Raw genomic sequence first — 24,503 nt, 5'->3', positions numbered from 1 at the left:
TGGTGGCTGGAGTTTTTTTTCACGGGTTTATGTTTATGTTGTGATTTTTAATTTTGTAAGCCGCTCAGAGTCACCTTTGTGCAAGTTGGGTGGTCATATAAATTTAATAAATAAATGAGAATGAAATATCACAGCAGGTGAGTGAAATACTGCCCAATTTGAAAAACCAGAAGAGTCGATATAATGTTGGTCCATGTTCAGATGCTCATTCTAAATTTGATCACAGTACAGGTGATTCTCAACTTATGGTTGCAATTGAGCCGAAAACTTCCATTGCTAAGTGAAACAGTTGCTAAATGAATTATGCCCTATTTTACAACCTTTCTCATCATGGTTGTGAAGTGAATCATTGCAGATTGTTAAGTTAGCAAAACAGTTGTTAAGTGAATCTAATTTCCCCATTGACTTTGCTTGTCAGGAGGTCACAAAAGGTGATCACATGCAACCGTCATAAATATGAACCAGTTGCCAGGCATCCAAATTTTGATCATGTGACTACAGGGATGCTGCAATGGTTGTAAGCGTGGAAAAAAGATCATAAGATGCTTTTTTCAGTGACATCATTGAATGGTTATTGAATGAACTGTTGTAAGTCGAGGACTACTTTGTACTACAGTATCTCTTTTGCAGGGCTTAGCTGTGGAATAAAAATGTATCTAAAGTCCCAGTCCCGACTGCTAAAAAATCACCCCCAACCTAATTAACAGAATAACATAGTTGGAAAGGACTGTATAGGTCATCTAGTCCAACTCCCACCCACCCACCCATGTAGGAGACCCTACACCATTTCTGACAGATGGCAGTCCAGTCTCTTCTTGAAAGCCTCCAGTGATGAAGCTCTCACAACGTTGGAAGGCAACTTCTGTTCCATTGGTTGGTTGTTTTCAGTGTCAGAAAATTTATCCTTATTTCTATGTTGAATCTCTCCTTGTTCACTTTCCATCCATAATTCCTTGTCTGGCTTTCGGGTGCTTTGGAAAATAGGTTGAACAACCCCCCCCCCCCCAATGGCAGCCCCTCCACAATATTGGAATATTGAATAGTGGGATTAAACAGGACTCGGCTCCCAGGGTTGAACCCCAAGAATAGGCAACCAAGGGCCCTCGCTCACGTGATCCGGAATCCAACTCCCATCGGCGGCATTGGCTGGAGAAGGGATGGGCGTCGGAGAGTTCAACATACCCAGAGGGCGCTCGGTTGGAGAAGCCAAAAAGCTCTCGCGAGGCGGGGCCAAGTTGGAGCGCATAAGGGAAATCGAAAGTGGAACTTGAGAGTTTGTCTCGACTTCGGAGCGAGAGGATGATGGCCGCGGCCGAACCGGCTTACCGCTTTCCGCTTCTGGTGGAGGGGAACTGGGGCTGCAGCCTCGGCAAAACCCTGAAGAACAAGCTCCTCTGTTACTTCCAAAGTCCGAAGAGATCGGGAGGAGGGGAATGCAAGATCCATGTGGATCCCGGCAAAGAAGAGCAGATCACCGTGTATTTCGCCCAGGAAGAGGGTAGGTGTGATAGGGGTTGGGTTTCGTTTCTCGCGGGGAAGGAAAAGGGATGCTATGCGGGGCTTTTCGGAAGAATATCGGGAAGTTCAGTAAACAAACTCATAGTGCTCGGATGAGAGACGCCCAGGAGAGACGCCAATTAGAATGAGAAGCAAACAGTGAAAGGTAGTCCCAAAGGTGCTCCCCCACCCTCAAGAGGCAACTTGTCTTTTCTTGTTTACTTTGAAGACCTTTCGCTTTTCAACCTATAGAAGCTTCTTCAACTCTCAGGTTCTTGGATGAGAAGTGAAACCTCTTCAAATAAAAGTAAAAAGTCCAGTTGCCTCTTGGGGGCGGGGAAGCAACTTTGGGTCAACCATGACCAGGATGACTGGAGAATCTCCATAGACAAACAGTAAGGTGGATGACACCAAACCGGATTCTAAACTTGGTCAAGCACACTTCATTTTTACCTTTTTACATTAAGATTTGTTACAAGCACCCCCTTAATCAATATCCCTTACAATATCCTTTAATCGGGGATATTGCAGTCCTCAGAAGAGCATGCTTGTTTCATTTCATCTAGTAGTTGAGGCAACAGTAAAAAGTGAGAGGCTGAATTCAAGTCCTGATTTAGCCATGAAAGCCAGCTTGGGGGACTTTGGGCCAGTTACTCCCTCTTAACTCACTTCACAAGGTTGCTGTTGTTGGGAAAATAGGAAGGTGCTTTGGCTATGTTTGCCTCCTTGAGTTATTTGAAAAAATAATAAAGGGAAATAAATATAACAGTAAAAATGTAGTGGCTCAAAATTATCCTAAAAATATAGTAAACTTGAATGCTGAAGATGTTTATATATTTCTTCCGACCCTTTCTTTATTTCCTTGTATTTGCTGCCATTACATTGAAACTGAATTCCAGGAATTGTACTTAGTCTACTAAAGTTTACATTGTTTGCTATTCCACCACATCTACAATGTAATCTTAAATAGGGATTTACCCGCTTAAGTGACCCAATATCTTGAAAACATACTATTACTAGAACATTCTGTTGTTAACTGTAAGCCTGAAGTGTTACTGAATTTTGAATTGGTTTGAGAGTTAATGTAGTTCTGAATATCTTTCATTCCTTCTAATTAGAAAATGTTTAAACAACCAAAGTTCTTTCAAAATGTAGTTTTATCGGCTTCCACAGATTGGAAATAGAAAGTAGCTATATTCAGCCTGGTGTAAACTCAAAATCTCAGGGGATTTCCTAACCAATTGTATTGTTACGTAAACCAGCTTGCTTTCAGTTCCTGAATTCCAACCAATACATCAATAGCTCATTTTTGATATAAGATTAACTAGGTCAAATGACAGCTATCCTTTTCTACATTTCAGTGAGAAAGAGTGTTCTTAATATTAAGAGCCATGAACTCAGTCTGCCAGAAATGAAGACATTGAAGCTAACGGTCTCACTGCCTTCAGTAAAAGTGGCTCCTAATAACAATATGCCTCTGGAAGAACAAGATCCAAGCCAGGTAAGTATGTGCACTATACTAGTATAGTCCAATTACATAGGTAACATCTGTGCTTTGTATCCTCCGTACACATTGGTTTTGGAGACTATGGCTGTGCTAGTTCACATATACCATTAATGATGGTTTGTGGAACTAACTGTAGTAGCTTTATGCACATAACAGAGAACCAATTTGGTGTAGCGGTTCAGGGCCTAGAAACCAGGAGAGACGGAGCGCTAACCTCCATCCCACCCCTACCTTAGATAGGAAAGCCAGCTGGGTGACTTTGGATAAGTCCCTTTCTCTCAGTCCAACCCTTTTCACAGGATTATTGGGGAGGGAGGGGAATGGGAAGTAGGAATATTAGGGATGTTGGCTACTTACGGACACACAGACATACATACAGAGAGGGGGGAAAGATAAAATTTAAATAATAACACTAAGCCTTATATTGGTTTACAACATGGGTGTCAAACTAGATCGTGACACATGACATAGCATGAGGTATCATGTTTTTTGCCTTTGTAGAGCCAGGTTGGGCGTGGCCTGTGTGTGACGCATTCAGCCCGTGGGCTGCCAGTTTGACATTCCTGGTTTATAAGAATATTTGGATCCACACCCCTTTCTGAATTAAAATCAAACAAGCTGCATTATGTCTCGGTATAGCAATATGATTGCCAAACCTTTATAAACATGTACTTGGGCCACTTACTAACTTTAGCGCTAAGGATAAAGTCAGCTCAAGGAACAATATCATCAGGAAATTGATACATTTACGTTGCGCACATCAATTTTGGCCTTGAGCCTCTCTGTAGCAGAGTATACTGTCCTAGTATGGGGCACATCTGCATATGCAAAAAAAATTGATATCAGTGAAGCAGTATGCTTAGTGACAGGGTGTCAAAAAATATATATCCTCTTGCTGGCATTGTCCCACCTAAGATCAGGAGAGAAGTAGCAGTACACAACCAGAGAACTAAGCAAAAGAATGATCTTCAACATCCTCTGAATGGACATGCCCCAAACCTGCTGACTCGGAAGGAAAAGCTTTATGGCAAGAACATACTTGAGGGTAAGCAATAACAAAATTGAATAAAAAGATGAAGGAAGGCTACCATTGAGCAAGGAAGAAAGTTAAAGGAGGATATGGAGGAACGATCCAACCTCCCTTGTACAACTTCGAAGATCATGAATAAGTTGAGGATTGGAATGCCTACGTGTACAATTAATATTTCAGTTAGAGGTTCTTAGCAATTAACAACCTGCTGTGTGAATATGGAGAGACACAAAGGCCAGCCCATCTGCTAGTTTCTTGGCTTTTATCAGAAACGTACTGATAATGACTTATATTTTGGACAAGGACAACCACACACACATACACCGTTATTCAGTTGTTAGCTGATGAATTTCATGAGTGTTATCATTCACCTCTTTTGGGGGGTTAGTTAGCAATAGAGGGGTTTTTGTTTTGTTTTTGTAATATGGATTGACAGGTTAATTGGTTTGAGTTAAAATCAATTGAAAAAGTAAGCAATGTCATCTTTCTAATGGTTACTTGTTGCCTTACTTTTAGAGGCCTGTCATAGCTAAAGAAACCCATCAACTTGGTAAGTGACATTACTGAATTATTGTTTCACTTGCTGGCGAAATGCTGGTTTGGTATAGTATAGTATATTTCTTCATGGTCATTAACCCTTAAATAAAAGACAGCTAAAGTGTTAAGTCACTCATTTTAACAAATGTCAGATCTCCAATAATTAATGGAGCAACTTTTTCTTCAAGTGACCATTGCTGAAAGTTCTTTTGAATTCAAACAATGTTTTTGAATGTTTTATATAATGTAGGTGAATGGTCTTTTTGTAAACTACAGTTTATACAATGTTTCAGATTACACAGAAAAGGAGGCAGGAAAATTGGCCATCCAGGAAGAATTCAGAGTTGTGGTAACAGCAGATACAGGCCTGGAAATTCAGATTGACATATTGGAGCTATACTTTGAGAATAAGAGGCATTCTGGCGGAGGGCCCGTGAAATCCTGCATTAAAGACGGACAACAATTCATTGTTACCTTTGAAAATGAAGCAGGTAATTTCTATAACAGCTTTTACCTGAGAGATTTTTAAAAAAGATGGGCTATTTCTACTTTTTTTACTCTTGCTATGAAGATCATGTCACAAGTATTTGGGGAGGTGCATTTTCTGGTCTTGAACAAAGTGTGGGTCCTTAAAAAAAATAGTCAAAATCTCACTTCCCCTATTACATGCAAGTTCATAAGAAAACATTGAGTTCTCACAAGATTTGGTTATCTTCCAAGGAGAAGGCTATTTACATTTTAGCATTCTGCAAACATTGCTGGCTATGTCAGGGTTTTTTAAATTTTTGTCTTCATACCTTCCTTTAGTGTACTGTAGTCTTAATATACCCACCTCCCCTAAAAATCTGATCACCAAAAGGAATACCCAAATGAACAATGAAGACAATACAATGAAATTTGGGGAAAGGTGTGTGGATGTATGTATATACTGTATGTATATGTATTTGTGTATGTGTGTGTATATATACTGCATATGCACACATACAGAATACACATACAGAAATCTGAGCTCTCTTTGCCTACACACACTCACACACACACAATCTCTCTCTCTCTCTCAGACACACACACGTTTGTGGGAATGGAAAGATGTTTTTGTATAGCTTGTGGAATGTTAGTTTTTTTAAAAGTACCTTTCTCTTCAACTAGATGCTCAAGAGGTTTTGCGAAGAGATCGTCACCAAATCAGTAACATTGTATTTCATGTCAAAAAATACCAGCAGGAATTGAGTCAAGAGCTATCATCTTCTCTGGTGGTTCTTGAGAATGTGCCAAAGACTACAATTGAGTGCATGCTCATTCTGTTGGTAGAGACTGTGAGTGGCCTCTCAGAAGAAGACAAGGATTTTGATGTGGAAATGGTGCCTGAAAGCAATGCTGCTGTCATTGCTTTTATGATGCCCATTGGTAAGAAAGCATCAGGAATAAAAAATAATAATAAACATGCCTTGTTTACAGCCATAGCACTTTCAAATTCTTTAGAGCTTTTCATTGAGCAAGATGTGAAAAAAGGAGAAGCTTTGGGACTGTAGGAAGACATGACTGATTTAATCATTAAAATCATCACTTTTCACACATAAAATTTTTAAGGCAACACAGAAGGAAACTTGGCATTTACATTGGACCATTAAGACTCTGCAGTTTTGAAAGTCTCGTAGAGAAAATGCAGAGGAGTTGAAAATCCCTTCCTGTTTTGAAAAAATGTGTGTTATATATGTACTTGAAATAATTTTGGTAAGACTTAGTATAGTGGTTCAGGACCTATAATCCAGGGAACACTGATTTATAATCATAGTCATGTGATCGTAGGAGACTGCAACTGATTGTGATTGCGGGGTCTGTGTGTGAGGCATTTGTAGCTTTCAACTGTTCTTAATCAGTCTTAAGCAGTGGACATTTTGTAGACCATACTTGCCTGTTTAGAACAGCAACTTTTACATAAAAAATAGAATAAACAGGGTTAAGTAATCAGTGACATCTAACTTTTTTTCTTGTTTATGTTTCGATTTTGTTTTCAGAAACAGACAAATTTATCAAAGCATTCAACCAGTACCATAGGGTTCAGCAACAAAAGATTTCAGCTCGATCTTTGGAAATGCCTAAAAGCATCTTGGTTGAAAATATTTCCCCTGAAATTCCTGAAGACTATATTGTTATCTATTTTGAAAGCAAGAAGCATGGTGGTGGTCTGGTGCTGGATATCAATTACACTCCTCTAGACAATTCTGCCATAATTACGTTTCAGGAGAGCAAAGGTTGGACACTAGCTAAATATAATTTCATTTGGTCAGTGCAAATCCAATTATTCTTGGGCCTGATATAAGTTTAAATGTGTAGTGATGGAACAAAGAGGTTTATGGAATATATCACTTCCTATTTCAGAAACAGTTGGTCTCTCTCTCTCAAGACATTTGCTGGGTAACAACTGGGAGGAAGATGTAATGTTATCTTTTGTTTATGGATCCTTGTGGAAATAGAAATACAGAGTAGGCCTTTTGTTGAATCCAGCACAGGTGGATTTTGTTTTTGGTTGTTCTTAATCAGTGATTTCTGGGCCAGAACTTTTTCCAAGGTCAGTACTTTCCAATTCAGGGAAGTTTGACAGCTGCAAAGTTTTATGGTGGTTACTTTACAAGCAGTTGTTGTGAAAATGGAAAAGCAGCTATATTGGCTGTCCTTGACTACTTCCAGTAATTGGATAAGAGGAGAGAGAGGGAAGCAACAGCAAGGAAATAAGAAAGACATGCAGTGAAATACCATAGTTTTCAGAGTATAAGATGCACCAAGATTTTGAAGAGGCAAATAAAAAAAAAGTTTTTACACTCTGCAGACCTCACCAAAACTGCCTGTTTTTCGTGAAAACAGGCCCATTTTTGTCAAAAAAAAGGGCATGTATAGCCTTTAGGAGGCTTATAGAGTGCTCCTGGGTGCTGCGGGGGGCAAACATTTTTGCCTTCTCCAGCCCCCAGGAGCACTCTGGAGCCTCCTAAAGGCTATGCACAGCCATTTTTGCAAAGGGGTGGGGGGTTGGGAGACCACAAATGCTGTATTCAGTGTATAAGATGCATCCAGATTTTCAATCTCTTTTTTGAGGTAAAAAGGTGCATCTTACACTCTGAAAAATACGGTAAATGTCATAATTGAAATCATACGTCTTGGAAAAATTCCCAATTCTTTGTAAAACCCACATCTTGATTTATAATCACATTATCTGAAAGGCTACACTATGTAGAAGCCTGCTGATCCCATTCCTGCTCTGTACTCTCCATCTCTCTAGCTAACTTCTGGGCTACAGGTAGTCCTTGACATACAGCCACAATTGAGCCCCAAATTTCTGTGGTGAAGCAAGGCAATTGCTAAGTGAGTTTTGCCCATTTTATGACTTTCCTCGCCACAGTTGTTAAGCATTAGTAACTGTTAGTTACAGTTGTTAGTAATATGGGTGCTATGTGAATCTGCCTTCCCCATTGACTGCTTGTCAGAAGGTCACAAAAGGTGATCACATGGCCCTGGGACATTGCAACCGTCATAAATAGGAGCTGGTTTCCAGGCGTCTGAATTTTGATTATTGACCATGGGGATGCTGTAAGTGTGAAAAATGGTCATAATTCACTTTTGTCAGTGCTGTTGCAACTTTGAAGGGTCACTAAACAAGTTATATTGTAAGTTGAGGACTACCTGTATTTGAGTATAACTGGTTCTCCCCCCCCCCCCATTAAAAAGTTCCATTTGAGAAAAGTAGCTAAATTGCTGCCGCCTGTTCGTCAGTGGGAATGTGTCTCCATGAGTTGGAATCTGAATGGGACAGAACAAAAGTTTGAAATAAATGGCTTCAGGTTTCTCTTTTAATTAGGCTTATCAGGCCGAAGTGATTTTGGGAGTGTCTAGTATATATCTGACAATGGAGTAACAAGGAATAAATAATGTTTATAAAACCAACACTTTATGAGTTGACATAATGTTTATTTTATTAGCTACGGCAAGGTCAGTACTTCAGAAAGAAGACAGTTAAATAAGATAGCAGGGAGCTTAGGTCTAAGTGGCAGCCATTAACCTGTAAACAGATAAGCCAAACAAACAGGCAGGCAAGCTATAAATTACGAAAGCAGAGAGGATGAATTTCCCCATCTGGGCAAAGAAACATGGGAGGGAAATCAAGACACCTCTGATGCTTCTGTTTCCTTTGCCAACTTTAACCTTTTAATTCCATTTTTCATCAGGACTTTGGGGCAGTTGCCAGTTAGCCAATAATTTACTTTTGTGGGGACAAACAATGACACTTTTAACTCTTTCTCACTAAATCCATACCAATGTCCTCTTTCTGAAAGAGGATGGAGGGTTTAGAACTATACAAAACTTAACTGTTAAAATTGCTCAGTGCCTTACAATGAATTCAAATGTATTTTAAGTAAAAGTTGCAGGATGGGTTCTGTGAAGCTTTTTTTCTAACTCTGTTTTCCTCTCCTTATTTTTTTTAAAGTTGTAGTTACCATCTTGGAGCAAAAGCATTCGCTTATGAATGTTCCTGTTTCTGTTTATCCGTACTACGAATCTTTGGGATCTGCTGTGTATGGGAAAGAAAGACTACAAATAAAGATGCCAGATCCATTCCCTGTGTCTATTGACCCCTATCATTGGAGGTTTCTACAGCAGAACTACTGTTTACTTCAGGAAATAACACGCGAAATGGCAGGCCATTTTTGTGAGATCAAATGGCCTTCTGAACTCTGTGGAAATCCAGAGATCATGGTACATCCTTCCCATGACTTGCCAAAGAGAAAACGATCCTTGGTTAAGATCTGGAAAGAAGATGCTTTCACTGTTCTTACCCAGATCTTGTCACGGCAGAAAGTTGTCAAGCATGAAATAAACCTTGAATTGTGGGAAGCCATAAGAAACAGTCTAGTAAAAGATGACATTTTGATCATAACAGATGCTTCAAAGAGAGAAGTGGTTTTGGTGGGGGCAGCAGGCAGTGTAAAGGAAGCAGAGGAGGAAATGAAGGTGCTCATAGAAAATGTTGTTAGAAAGATGGAAAGAGAGAGATTGACAATAGAGGAAACCGTATCGATTCCTGCTTGCAAATATGCCATTTTATGCAACACTGGACTACAGGAGAATATTTTCTCAGCATATCCAGAGCTAAAGATTATTTACGATGCTTCCAAAGAACTTATAACTCTGCGTGGCTTACCTGCTGAAGTTTTTAAAATAAAAAGTGACATCCTGGAAAGAATGTCCAGCATGGTTCAGAAGCCGGTTGATATTCATTCTAATATTCTTGTTTTTCTGCAGCATGTTGATAATGAGTCTCTGTCTCGACTCTTATTCTGGACCAAAAAGATAAATGCCTACTATGAACTCAGTGAGACGTCTGTATTACTGTTTGGAGGAATTCTTCAGGACCTTCACAGAGCTGAAGAGGAACTCAAGAAGGATCTGACTTACCAAACTGTTGCACTGGAGGATTGCACAGTTACAAAAAAGAATGAATGGCTGGAACTAACGGAACAGTTGTACAAGGCATACAATTGTTCAGGTGAAACCATCATAATTCAAGAACAGGAAGATAAAATAGTCATTGCAGGTTATTTCAAAGAAGTGGCCACTGCCCATCAGAAGCTCTCTGATTTCGTTGACAACCATACATACATTCAGAGAAATATCCAAACTAAATCTGCTGCTGTTGTAATGTATGTACAACAGGAAAAGAGTCCAAGCTGGAACAATTTAAATGGGCAAGGTGTAAAAATACATTTTGGCATCCTGAAAAGTTGCAAAATGATTTCCCTTGAAGGACCCAGAGTTGCAGTTCTGAAGGGAGTTGAGATTTTTCATAACATCCTGTCTTCTCTTCATGCTATTAGCATAGCCATTGATAAACCAGGGGCCAAGTCATTCTTCAAAGAGCGAGAAGAGTTGTACATTACTGGTGCAAGACAAAGGTTTAACTGTTTGATCAGGATTCAGGAAGGCACAGAAGAGGTTGAAGAAACTGGAGAAGATGGGAAAGGCTATGGAGAGGAGCAGCAGTCATGCTATAAAGTGAAGCTAGGAAATGGTATTCTGGTAGTTCTTCTGAAAGCCGACTTGACCCAGTGTTCAGCTGATGTAGTAGTCAACGCATCGAACGCAGAATTGATGCATATTGGTGGCCTCGCAGGTAAGCTGCTGGAAGCAGCGGGTCCAGAGCTTCAAAAAGAGTGTAAGGACCAAGTGAGGCAACATGGACCTTTGAAGCCTGGTTGTGCAATCATCACAAATGCTTGGAAGCTGCCATGTAAACAGGTGATTCATGCTGTTGGGCCAAGGTGGCAAAGTGCTGAAAAAGAAAAATGTATACAGCTGTTAAAAAAGTCTGTGAGGGAAAGTTTAAAGCTAGCAGACAGCTGCCAGCATCGCTCCATAGCTATCCCTGCCATAAGTTCTGGGATTTTTGGGTTTCCATTAAAAGAGTGTACCCATTCCATTGTAACAGCCATCAAAGAAAGCTTAGAAGATTTTTCTGACAACAGCTGCCTAAAACAGATTTACCTTATGGATATCAGAGATGATATTATTCAAGCTTTCTCTGAAACCCTGAATGAAGTATTTGGGCCCTCACTTTCTACAACCTGCCCACTTCCCAAAACTAAACATTCTGCTGCAAAAATCCAACCAGAACCTGAAATGTTGGTGACAGCTGAAGGCTTAAAAATACTGCTTCTGAAGAAAGGAATTGAAGAGGCAACAGTAAGTAGACTATTGTTATTTTAATAAAGAATTGAGGAGATATGTGATAAATGCGGTCATGTATAGCCACATGTTTTTTTCTTAATGCAATAAGCCAGGATTAATAGTTACCATATTTTTTGGAGTATAAGATACCGGAGTGTAAGACACACCAAGATTTTGAAGAGGTAAATTTTTTTAAAAAAGGTTTTTGCACTCTGCAGACCTCCAAAACTTTCTGCACACCTCATTTTTTGTGAAAAATGGGACATGCAGAGAGTTTGAGAGGCCTGCAAAGTGCTCCTGGGGGCTGGGAGGGGGGGGGGAGAAAGGATTAAAAAACCAGCCGTTTTTTCTGAAAACGGACCTGTTTTTTGCCAAAAAATTGTAATGCATAGCCTTTAGCAGGCTTGTAGAGTGCTCTTGGGGGCTGCGGGGACAAAAATGAGCAAAAATATTGCCCCCCTCAGTTCCCAGACCTCCTAAACCTGGACATCCATTTTTGTGAAGGAAGCGGGGTTTCGGGAGGCCAAAAATGCTGTATTCAGTGTATAAGATGCACCCAGGTTTTCACTCTCTTTTGGGGGGGGAAAAAGGTGCATCCTATACTCTGAAAAATACGGTAGTTTATAGTTAAGCAGACAATAATGTTCCAGAAACATGAGAAAGCATGAAGGAAGATGGAGAAGAACTCATAACAAACTGCTGGGCAAACACTTCTTAACAAAATGTATTCAGTAGTACAGATGAAGACAATTAAAATCTCAATAAGTTCTTCTGCTGTACATGCCCAAGAGATCTCTTTCTTTGCATCATCCTTGAGGGCTAAGGCTGCACAACACAAGTTGTCACTCTCTTTACTTATTCTTTTAATTCCAACAATATTCACCTATATACTAAAAAGATCTTTGGACATAAGCTGGTAAAAAAATATTAGCTAGAATTGTATAGTTGAATCTGTAGTGGGAGAAAAAATAGGAATGGCTGAATATTATACAGCAAACATAGGTAGGTAGCAGAGGTGGTATTCAGCAGGTTCTGACCAGTTCTGGAGAACCGGTAGCAGACATTTTGAGTAGTTCAGAGAACTGGTAAATACCACCGCTGACTGGCCCAGGCCCTATCTATTCTCTACTTCCTGAGTCCCAGCTGATCGGGAGGAAATGGGGATTTTGCAGTAACCTTCCCTAGAGTGGGGTGGGAATGGAGATTTTGCAGTATCCTTCCCATGCCACATCCACCAAGCCATCCCCACAAAACCAGTAGTAAAAATTTTGAATCCCACCATTGGTAGGTAGGTAGTATTATTGTATGTATGCATCTTTGGACAATATTCTCCATGTTGATATACAAAGGTTCAGAGATGCCTGTTGAATATCTCAATTATGATTAGGTATTTTAGTTATGCATAATATTTGCATATGCCAGTGTTTTCTCAGGTTGGTTCAGGTTTGAATCCTTTCAATTTTAATCATCTATTCTAATGTGTCATTTTTAGACTGATGTGATTGTCAATAGTATTGCCAAAGATTTGCAGCTGGACAAAGGACCACTTTCCAAGGCCCTTCTGGCCAAAGCAGGAGCAGAACTCCAAGTGGAATTAACCCAAGAAGGTCAAGGAAAAGACATCAAGGAAGGCTGTGTGCTCAAAACCAGTGGTTATGCTCTGAGCTGCCTTCACATTCTTCATGCTATTTTACCTGCTTGGAATCAAATAAAGAAATCAAAAAGCAAGGTAAAGATCTTTTGATACCCTGGACACATAACGGTGCACTTATCACTACCTTCACTAGAAATGTGGATAGCCTTTGATGCATTTTTGCACAGCTGTTCAGTGATGTTGCTGCAGTCAGAATGTATTTGTGTACATGTGCTCTTCAACTTACAACAGTTCATTTAATGACCATTCAAAGTTATAACAGCACTGAAAAAAGTAACTTTGGATTTTTTTCACACTTACGATCCCCTTGGTCACGTGGTCAAAATCCAGAAGCTTGCAATATGACTCATATTTATGATGGTTGCTGTGTCCGGGGTTCATGCGATCAGCTTTTGTGACCTTCTGACATAAAGCAAAGTCAATGGGGAAGCCAGATTCACTGAACAACTGTGTGACTAACTTAACAACTGCAATAATTCATTTAACAACTGTGGCAAGAAAGGTTGTAAAATGGAGCAAAACTCAGTTAATAAATATTTCACTTAGAAACATAAATTTTAGGCTCAATTGTGGTCATAAATTGAGAACTACCGATGATGTACACACACATAAACACACAGTGTACTGCATGTGTACTGTATATGCACACGTATATACTGTATGTGTGTTCACATGCATACAGAAACACACACAGATGCATGCAGATTCTATATATATTACCCTGAGCCAAACAATTCTGGACAAAACAGGTAGACTGCTTAACAACCACAGTTAGCCCTGGAAACTGTCTCGGTGCAACATGGTTTTTATACAAAATATCACATGACTGTGATGGACTTACTATCTTACTTCCACCATGGTTGTTAAAAAAATCACCCAGGGTCAATAACTGAGACATCATGTGACTGCAATTTTCAGTTGTACTGCTGGGTTCTCCATTGATTCTGCTTTGAAAGCCATCTGGGAAGTACCTAAATGGCAATTGTATCACTGTTGGATGCCATGGCAGTCATAAACAGCCATGGGGGTGTAATGGTTAGAATTCAGTATTACAGGCTAATAACTCACTGCTCACTGCTAGGAGTTAGATTCTGATTGGATCCAGGTTGACTCAGCCTTCCATCCTTCCAAGGTTGGTAAAATGTGGACCTAGATTGTTGGGGGTAATAGGCTGATTCTGTAAACTGTTTAGAACAGGGGTCCCCAAACCTCAGGCTGCAGTCTGTTTGGAACTGGACCATGCAAGTGGCGGGCAAATGCAGCTTCATTTGCACTTGTGGCGGGTGCTTGCATTTGTGCGAGCAGCTGCACTCACAGCTTCATTTGCTGGAGTGGCGTGCACACGCACCTACCGCTTGTGCAAATGGAGCTGCGCATGTGAGCACACACGTCTGCTGCTTTCATGGCACCATCTCCTCTCTCCCCTCCTCTCCGGTTTGCAAAGCCAGGAAGGCTGGAGAACCCTTTCTTAGAGAGGGTTGTCAGTCACTATGAAGTGATATATAAGTGTAAGTACTATTGCTAAGTGCTATCAATGTCCATCAGTCATGTAACCATGGGGACATGGCAATAGTTGGAAGTGTGAGGAACGATAATAAGGTTACTTTTTTCCCCACTGCCATATTTTGAAACAGTCTCTAAACAGGGCATTTGGTAAGCAAGTACTTCCTGTATACAACAGTGGATGAGCTTCATAAATGAGTAGGCTTTTAAGCAAAGGCTGAATGTCCTTTATTCATAGTTCTTTATGTACTACCCTTCACTACTCAGGTTTCATAATTTAATATGAATCAGTAACTGCCTCTTTAACGTCAGTGACAATGAAGAAGGAAAGAAATGTCAAGTGACTAAGAAAATTGTAGAGAACTTTTCCTCAATCTAGCTCACATATAGGTAGTCCTCGACTCACAAGTTTGCTTAGTGACCATTTGAAGTTACAACAATGCTGAAAAAAGCTACTTACGACCATTTTTCACACTTTTGACCATTGCAGTGTCCTCCGTGGTCACGTGATTTACATTTGGATGTTTGGCAACTGTCTCATTTTTATGGTGGTTGCAGTGTCCTGGGCAGTGGTGGGTTCTGGCAAGGACGGCCGTACCGGTAGTAGTCAGGAGGTGCGGCAACCGTATCAGTATGGTGGCTCATTTGGCCCGCCCGCGTTCCTTACCTGTTTTTAAGGCAACCAGGCCAATTGCACATGCGCGCACAGTGTGCAATGCCTGTGCAACTGATGAGCAGCTGGGCATCGCAGGGGCGGTGGAGTGTGCATGCGTGTGCAGCGCACGTCTGGCACATGCACGAACTGACCACAAGCAGCATACCGGTAGCAAAGGTATGAGCAACCTACCACTGGTCCCAGGGTCATGTGATCCCCTTTTGCGACCTTCTGACAAGCAAAGTCAATGGGGAAGCCAGATTCACTTAACAACTGCAGTGATTCACTTAACATCTTTGGCAAGCAAAGTTGTAAAACAGAACAAAACTCACTTAACAAACTTCTCAATTAGCCACATAAATGTTAGTGGTGTTCATAAGTTGAGAACTACCTGTACCTACTACAGTACTTTCATCCATTTTGCTTTGGATGCCTGTATCGTTTACTAGTTTGGGATAGCCCAGCATGATAACACAATGTGCTGGCAAGTTAACTGATGGATACATCCTATTTCCCAATTAGCATAGCTGCATCCATGTTCCAATTTTTTTTATTCAAACCATTAATTTATTCAAACCATTAATTAATACCAAGCCATGCATGTTTAATTGTAGACTAATCGTTTTAAAACATTCTAAGACAATTTTGTTTTGCGATCCCCCAGCACTTAGGGAGCATAATTGAGGAATGTTTGAAAGTCACCGAACAACTCTCTCTGAGTTCCATCACCTTCCCAGCTATTGGAACTGGAAATCTCGGGTATCCCAAGCAATATGTGGCTAAAGTATTTTTTGATGAAGTTTTCAAATTCAGTCAAGCTGAAAATCCAAAGTCCCTTAAAGAGGTTCATTTTGTGCTTCATTCCAGTGATGCCACCACCATACAGGTATTTTTTTTTATTTTTGCTGCAGTTTCTTTGAAATGTGTTGCACCCTAAACATGGCTCCAGAAGATCTCAATTCTGAGAACAATCTTAGTCTTCCTCAGCTTGTCTCATGCCTGTCTCAAAAAACATAATAGGTTTTTACTGTTGCTTAACTGTCTTGGACATTTAGTGTCATGGCACACTGTAGACATTGACCTTGGAGAATTGAGAGACTGCTTTAATAAAGTTGTGTTTTGAGTAGAAAGCAATTCCTCTTCAACTTTCATCTCTTTTCTGCAACCTGCCCTATATTGCTTTTCTTTACCCCTCCTATTAGAACTGTGCTGTTTCTTTTCACCATATGGTCACAATTCTAAGAAAAATTGATACCAGAGCTGTACAAAGCATTCAAATAAGTGGCTTTGCGGGAATGCAAACTGTGTACCTCTTTTCGGGTTATTAAAATAACTGCATCCTCTTCATGGATTCTCTAGCTCAGGGGTGTCAAACTCAATTTCATTGAGGGCCGCATCAGGGTTGTGTTTGATCTCAGAGGGCCGGGAGGGGTGTGGCATGATGGGTGTGGCCAGTTTGACATCACTCATGTCAGGGCCAAGTGGTAAGGCAGGACTTCTCTGAGACCCTCCCTCAGTCTCATTATAATCTCCTTCCTTCTCTTCTTTTTCGTTCCCTCTTCATTCTCTCACACATGCCCACCCACAACCTCTATTTTCGCTGGCAGAGGCACTGTGGGCTGGTCCTTTGCTGTTTCCAGAGCGGCCTCATAGGCCAGATCTAAGCACCCCATGGGCCAGATCTGGCCCACGGACCTTAAGTTTGACACCCCTGCTCTAGCTGCTACAAAAGCTGGTCCTGGCTGTCTGCAATTATATGCATGTACAGCCCCCCATTTCATTTCTGCCCAAGTGTTGTGAAGCTCTATCTCTAATTTGCATTTGCTTTCTAGTCTGTTAATTGTGTTTCCCCCTTTTCTCATTAGGTATTCATGGATGAATTAAACAGTAGGTTGAACGTAAGCCAAACAGGCTCTTCAGTGCCCCACGTTTCATCTGAGAATTTTCAGCAGAGAAGTCAAGGTAAAACTTAATTGTGGGTCTTTGGAGGTCTCTGAGCTTGGTGGGGATTTTTGGTTTTATTAATGATTCATTACCAAGCTAGGTAACATCATCAGTGCATGTGTAATTAAGAAATAGAAATCTTTTGTGAAAAAATGAGAAAGAATAAATATAGTGTACCAGAACATTGTAAAGCCTTAACTTGAGTAAAACAAAAATGACTAATAAGGTCCAAGGAAAGAAAGGATATTCTATTGTCTTCTGTTCTGTGCGAAAAGTTAGCTTTCCCTTGACAGAGAGCTCTGTGCTATAGAGGAGGTATGATTGTCCATATGGCAGAAAAGATATATCCAGTTTTACATTTTGGGAACATTTTAGCTCAGGGCCCCACAATTCCTGGTTCATGGACTGGCACCGGGCTGCGGCATGCCAAAAACTGGGCCCCAGAAATAAGCAAAGCCCCATTCGCAGGATGCAGGCAGCGTATGAAATCATGCCCTTCCGGTCTGCAGAAAAAGCTCTCTCCACCGAACTGGTCCCTGGTGCCCAAAAAGGTTGGGGGGCAGCTGCTTTAGATCATCTTGAAATATGTCTCCTGCCTGTCCTTTGCCAAAGTTAGTCATACCTGCATGGTAGACTCATTGCTTAATGACCATTTGAAGTTACAGTGATTTCCAAAAAGCTATCTACAGCTTAGATTTGAGCCCCATGTGGCCACATTTTGTGTGCCTGGGAACAGGCCCACATTTATGGCCATTTGCAGCACACAACTGTGATTTATTCGCATTTAACTGACATTTACTTCTGGTTTCTAGCAAAAATTGCTCCATGGCAAATAATGAGTTTGCTTAACAACAATGACTGATGTCACTGGGTGCTCTGGAGAATACAAGAGGTCAGACATTTTCACGCCACAGAAGCATGGGCCGCTCATGAAGGAGGTTTTGATACAGGGGCTGCAGAGGCACAGAAACCTCTTCCATTCTTCAGGATGTTAGATGGGGCTGCAAAGCAGAGCAGTTGCTTCTCTTCCCTCTTAAAGATGACATACTGTGTGTGTGTGTGTGTGCGTGCGTGCGTGCGTGTGTGTGTGTGTGTGTATAAGGGTGTATGCAGTAGCCTGGGGAAAGATGGGATGAGTCATCAAATCAAAGCAACTCTTTGGAGGTTTGTGCAGCTGCCTCCTCATATCTTTAGAAACCTCTCAGATTCTTGCCCTTCCAATGACTTGCTTGTTTAACTTCTGAGATGGGGTCGATTTTAAACATCAGCTAGTAGATCAGCTTGGAGTTTAAAAACAGAAAGCAGGTGTTTCCAATAGTTGTGGCTTCAGCAATAATAGATAAAAGAGGATGAAAGGGAGGCAAGGTCACACAATCTTGAAGTTTGTTCTTGCTGGTTTATAGTACACCAAACCCCATGGCCATAATTTAAGGCCTTGAGCCACATGTGGCCTTGAACACCTAGGAGGTTTCATCTCAGAGATTGCCAGAGATACAATTCCTCAGGAGGTCGGAGAAAAACCCTTCAAAGCGGTGGTGGTGGCCATGACTTAAATACAAAACTGGGACTCTGGACTAAGTTTATTGTGCTGGAGGGTGTTGGAACGGAATGTTGACCAGGTGAGTGATTGACCAACTCACAGGAAAAAAAGAAAAAGCTGATCCTAATCTTAAAAAGGGTCCTCAACTCTGGGGAGAGATTGCCAGAGATTATCCAAATATTGTCTACATACAGAAGAAAATGATTAAACGTCTAACGATAGTGAAATTCAGTTAATTTTATTTTATTTCAAGAGAAACGAAGTGCAAATGGAGGGCAGCTTAATTATTGTTCTTTTTCTACTGTTAGTTTTTAGGATAGGACACCTGATAGGGCACTTCAGAGCCAAGAAAACATTACAATACTCGTGCCCTAAATTAAGTGACGTCTAAATTGGACAAACATTTATTAAAATTTTAATTAAATCTGGAATTTTGTCATCTAGCTTAGCGTTCTGAACTATCAGCTGAAACTATATTGAATTAATGACTTGATATGTAGAGAGAAATAGAGAAGCATAGGATAAAAATTATGCAGCCACAGATGTTGGGAGGCAAGAATGCAGAATAAATGGATTTGTCTGTCTCAACCTCTCTTTTTGCCTTCTTATAGTGTTTTTTGAGCCGAGTACAACTCTAAAAAATGGAATTCTTAAAATGCAAATTGGCTCCGTTGAACTGCAACTGGAAGAGGGCGATCTTACTGAACAGAAAACAGATGCCATCGTAAACATAACCAATCAAACGTTTAATCTCAGAAATGGTATGTTTTCAACACTATAGGTGTCCTCCCTCAAATTTTTTGTCCTAAAATTTGACTTGTTCTCTAGCTTGTTTTCTTTTGTTTGCTGTAGTGTGCTTGGTGGTCCAGTTTTGGTGGGTGGGGTACAGGAGGGCAGCATTATTTTTAAAAAGTAATAATCTGCTGAAAGTCGCTCATCACATCAGAGGACTTCCTATAGTTGTACAGGAAGTCCTTGTTTAATGACCACTCATTCAACAACCATTTGAAGTGAGCCACTGAATGAGTTGTACTTAGGACCAATCCACAGAGTTCCGACCATCCCAGTACTTCTGCGATCACATGACCGCAATCTGGATACCCAACAACTGGCTCACTTTTACCATGGTTAGAACATCCCTTAATCATGGCTGCCATTTGCAAGCTTCCTTGCCGACTTCCAGTAAGCAAATCCAATGGGAAAGATGGCAGAAAAGGTCATAAGGCATGCTAGCAGGTCACTTACACCATCCCTTCTGGCAGCAGCCACTACTGGCCCCTCCAAACTCAACGGGGAACTCCCACACATCCTCCACCTGCCTAGCAGCAACTTACCTGTTTGCAAGCTGGCTGAGACTTGCTTAATGACCTGTGATCCTTGCTTAACAATGGTAACAGATAATGCCGGGATGCGGTCAGATGATCTCGCATTTTATGACTTCCATTGCTTGGTGATGGAAATTCTGGTTCCAGATACTATACTTAACCAAGGGGTAGCCTTTTTTCTTATTTTGGTTGCATTATTGCAGGTACTTTAAAGATGGGGAACTATCTTTTATAGCAGGGGTGTCAAACTCACAGCATTACATGACGTATTGTGACTTTCCCCCCTTCCCTAAACTGAGCATGGGGGTGACCAGCAAGTGAAACATCTGGCCCTGGAGTTTGACAGCTCTGATTTATAGGAACGACCATGCTGAATTATGTCAAGGCTCGTTTTAGCCCAATATTTACATGTAATCCCTCCCACTGTAGTTCCTGTAGCAATATTTGGAGGCAAAGAAGAGGTATAATTGAATAGCAAGATTAATAGCCCAGATAAAGCCATTCCCCAGTAGTGTAACCATTTTTGTTAACATCTATCCAGATTAATAGCCATCATTACCTCAGGGAGTAATAAAATCCACAGGTGAATTATGTAGCATGTGAAGAACTGTTTTCTTTTATCTACATGCAATCTTGCTATTTCAGGAACTGGCTTCTTTCTGATAGAGAAAAGCTTGTAGGATGACCATTTGCATTCTGTTTTCTGAGGCCTGGGTGAAGATCTCTCCCCCACTTCTGAGAGCCAGAGTCCTCCTTATCTCTCTGCACAGAGCAAACTCTGAGTAGAGAAAGGAACAAAATAATTAGCAATGAACAAAGAATCCGTATGTTCCTTTATTTTCTCTGAAGGGGAGGGTTTCTTCTATGCCAAAAGGAGGTCTTCAGGAGCAATTCATCATAAAGCTTCCATTCTGAATCCTGTGGGTTTTGAAATTGGTTCAGGCCTCATTAAACTCTCTCCCTTTTTTCTGTATGATCATTATCAAGGGGGCTCTTTCTTCCCAACCCCAATTATGGAAGTAATTTCTGGGTCTTTGTGGGCTCTGAACTAAAAAAGGTGGTTCATGCCCTCGAGAAAAATGATGCAGTCAGAGGTTCACATGTTGAAATGATTGTTCTATCCAGTGTAAGCTTTAAATATAACCAGGCATGTTATCTCACCTGTCCAAACTGACTTATTTGTTTAAAAGGTGTTTCCAAAGCAATTATGGAAAGTGCTGGTCCAGAGGTGGTGAAAGAATGTGATGATCTGGGTAAGGAACAATGTTTTTAATAGGATTTTTATGGCTTAATCAGTTGTTAATCAATTTCAGGATACTTGTAGTAGTTGTAGTTGTAGTAGTTGTAGTTGTAGTTGAGTTTAGTTGAGTAGTTGTAGCTGTGTGGAAGGTCTGAAGGGTGGTGAGGGTACGAATCTCCACGGGGAGATCGTTCCAGAGGGTCGGAGCTGCTACTGAAAAGGCTCTCCTCCGCGTAGTTGCCAGCCGGCACTGGCTGGCAGATGGCACTCGGAGGAGGCCTAATCTGTGAGATCTTATGGGTCGAGAGGAGGTGATTGGCAGGAGGGTTTTTACTTCTAAAAACAGTTGTGGAAAATCAAATACATTGGAATTGTTTGTACATTGTTCTTACACTGTGAACAATGTTTCATATCAATCACATTTGCCTAAAATGTATTAACTTTAAAATGTGTATTTGCAGTAAATAAAATGAAATGAAATTGCAGATATGGATTATGCAGGTAACAAAGGAAGGCATAAACTAATTCTATCTATTGACTAAACCACACTTGGTTTGAATTGCCACTTGTTGACGTAGTCATAGCGGTCTGGCTGATATTTGCTAACCATAAACCCATAGTTTTGGGGTTTACTCTTTGTTTTCAGCCAAAACCAAACCAACTCATATATCTATTGCAATATATAATCCAGCTGTTCTTGAATATGGAAATGTGTATTCCTATTGATTTGCTTGTTTGCTCCCTAGCTGACTTTTGTTTTCATTCAGCTTCCCAGCCGCACAGTAAGCTCATATGCACTCAAGGAGGAAATCTGCCTTGTAAAAATATAATCCATCTTGTGCACAGTGATGATATCAAAAAGCAAGTCTCTCAAACACTCATGGAATGCGAGCAGAGGCAATTTACATCTGTTGCATTTCCAGCAATCGGGACAGGTCTGTATTGCCTTGTGAAAAATTGTATCAATAGAAAGAGCCGTATTGAAAGTTCTAGTAATAATAATGTTGTAGACTCACCTCATATTGCATTATAATCCTAAATAGCATCACTGAGGATATTAAGTTTATATGCGAGCTTGGCTCTTGACTGCTGAAGATTAATTTAAATTTGAGCAGAAAATTGAGCGGGACTCAAAACTGAGTTGCAAACCAGTAGATGTGGTTGGGATGCAGTGGCTCAGTGGCTAAGATGCTGAGCTTGTCAATCAGAAAGGTTGGTGGATCAAATCCTTAGTGTTGTGTAATGGAGTGAGCTCCCGTTACTTGTCCCAGCTTCTGCTTCGAAAGCATGTAAAAATGCAAGTAGAAAAACAGGAACCACCTTTAATGGGAAGGTAACAGTGTTCTGTATGCCTTTGGCATTGAGTCATGCCGGCCACATGACCAGGGGACATCTTCGGACAGCAGTGGCTCTGAGATGAGCACCTCCCCCTAGAGTCAGGAACGACTAGCGCATATGTGCGAGGGGAACCTTTACCTTTAGTTGATGGGTTATATCAAGGGAAGTGTATGTCATAGACAGTCAGAGTAACTAACAGAGAGGTGTTAAGTCGTATAAAACCAGACACATCACTAGAAGCTAAAACCATAAGACTACTTTTGATTTACTTTGGCTATGTCATGCATGCAAATACATTGGAGAAGGCAACAGTGCTAGGAATGGATAGTGGAAGAAGAAAAAGGGGCAAGCAGAAAACACAATGGCTTGATAACATCAAATCTGATGCAACATTGACCAATGACTGAAAGAAGCTGTGCTTGACAGGGTAGCAGAGAGAATGCTTGATTTTGAAATCACCAAGAGTTGGACACAACTAAATGGTTAAAATAATAACAATGTCAAGGGAATGGGTTGGGTATGTTGGGTTAAAGCCAAGACCTTGTCAAGGAAGAGTAACAATACCTTTTCAAGACTTGTGATCACATGGAAGAATCTTTTGTTTCCTTAGTCAGACATTTTTGGCTTGCAATTCTCCCAAACCTCCGATAATTAGCCATGTTTCCTAAAACTGTTAAGGATTGGAATCCAATATGTGGAGGGTCAAAGATTCTTTCCCCTTCCAAAAACGAAAGCAATAGAGACCTTTTAGCTGAAATTTCTATTGTAAATATATTGCACAATATTAGAAGAATTTTCTCTTGCCAAAGAAAGGTGGGGTTTAGTACTGGACCAGTGAAATAAAAGAGTTGGTTTGAAACACATGTTTTATTAACCCCACAGGAATTGCAAAACGCGATCCAGTTAGGGCAGCTGATAGCATGATCGATGCTATAGTGGACTATGCAAGTACAACACCAACCCCCGGGGTGAGAGAGATTAAAATAATCATTTTCCAGCCGCATCTACTAGATGTATTTTATGCCAGCATGCAGAGAAAAGAAGCCACAGCTGGTAAATCTGGTGGTGGTGTGTGTGCACCGAAATCCTTTTTCTCAAAAGTAGCAGGTAAGAAAATGTCTTCCACTTGTGTCTTAAATATTTGGCTAGTAGACACATTAGTTAGAAGCACTGAATCCTTGAATTTGTTGATTTGTTACAGAATTCTTCACCACCAAAAAACCTGCTGTGGAATTAAAACCTGCCTTATTTTGGGAGAGAACGGATGAGCCAGCCATTTTTCAGATTTGCGGTGACCACCAGAAAAACGTGGAAAATGCAGCGGCGTGGATTAAGGGCCTGATTTTAGAATCCCAGAATGAATATATTATCTCGGATGAATGGATCTTAAACTTTGGAGAAAGCGAATATAAAAACCTGGAGAAACTCCAGAAAAAGTTGCGCATTTCCATGAAACTAGACAGTGAAGCTTCTCCTCCCTCGCTTTGTATTTGTGGGATAACTAAAGATGTCTTGCACGCCAGTACAGAAATACAGACAATGATCAGAAGAATCCGAGAGGATAGAGAAAAAAAATCCAAGGCAGATCTTCTGACAAATCTTGTACTGTGGCGGTATGAAGACAATGGGCAATATAGATCTTTTGACAGTCTGACCAATATGCAGATAGAAGCTGCAGCACAACATCAGAGGCTGCATGAGCTGACCATAAACAACAAGTGTTACAAAGTGGACCTAAGTAAAATGCAGGCTGTTGATGACCAGGGAACGTGCATTGCCCTTCGGCGTATTGCAAAAGTAGAAGGTGTGTTCTATACCTTAGCCAACATTTATGACTTCATTCTGTATTTTTCCTTCCTTCCATCCATCCACCCACCCATCCATCCATGGAGATTCTCAATCATTCAGGTCATGGTTGTTCCAAAGATGCTTTTCCAAAAAGCAATTGAACTTTCTTGGTTTTTTCTTTGAAAATGTTTCACTTCTCATCCAAGAATTTTCTTTCTTTCTTTCTTT

General features: G+C 40.7%; 1 protein-coding gene across 1 annotated transcript in view; it reads left to right on the top strand.

The window, feature by feature from the left end:
- Positions 1 to 1,276: 1,276 nt before the first annotated feature.
- The window catches only part of LOC106551604 (protein mono-ADP-ribosyltransferase PARP14), a 60,062-nt gene continuing 36,835 nt past the window's right edge, over positions 1,277 to 24,503 (top strand). Inside the window, exons 1-15 of the mRNA XM_087707798.1 lie at positions 1,277 to 1,498; positions 2,859 to 2,998; positions 4,551 to 4,584; positions 4,865 to 5,062; positions 5,721 to 5,978; positions 6,590 to 6,826; positions 9,052 to 11,303; positions 12,781 to 13,017; positions 15,765 to 15,986; positions 16,966 to 17,062; positions 19,196 to 19,345; positions 21,100 to 21,162; positions 21,917 to 22,084; positions 23,370 to 23,594; positions 23,689 to 24,291. Of these exons, the coding sequence (XP_087563924.1) occupies positions 1,300 to 1,498; positions 2,859 to 2,998; positions 4,551 to 4,584; positions 4,865 to 5,062; positions 5,721 to 5,978; positions 6,590 to 6,826; positions 9,052 to 11,303; positions 12,781 to 13,017; positions 15,765 to 15,986; positions 16,966 to 17,062; positions 19,196 to 19,345; positions 21,100 to 21,162; positions 21,917 to 22,084; positions 23,370 to 23,594; positions 23,689 to 24,291 (5,083 nt within the window). The 5' untranslated portion in view covers positions 1,277 to 1,299. The remainder of the gene's footprint in view (positions 1,499 to 2,858; positions 2,999 to 4,550; positions 4,585 to 4,864; positions 5,063 to 5,720; positions 5,979 to 6,589; positions 6,827 to 9,051; positions 11,304 to 12,780; positions 13,018 to 15,764; positions 15,987 to 16,965; positions 17,063 to 19,195; positions 19,346 to 21,099; positions 21,163 to 21,916; positions 22,085 to 23,369; positions 23,595 to 23,688; positions 24,292 to 24,503) is intronic.

The sequence above is a fragment of the Thamnophis sirtalis genome, unplaced genomic scaffold, assembly GCF_051295495.1.
Source record: "Thamnophis sirtalis isolate CommonGarterSnake01/CBP01778 unplaced genomic scaffold, rThaSir2_p1.2 scaffold_1, whole genome shotgun sequence".
NCBI lineage: Eukaryota > Metazoa > Chordata > Lepidosauria > Squamata > Natricidae > Thamnophis > Thamnophis sirtalis.
This window is presented reverse-complemented; position numbering and strand designations above follow the sequence as displayed.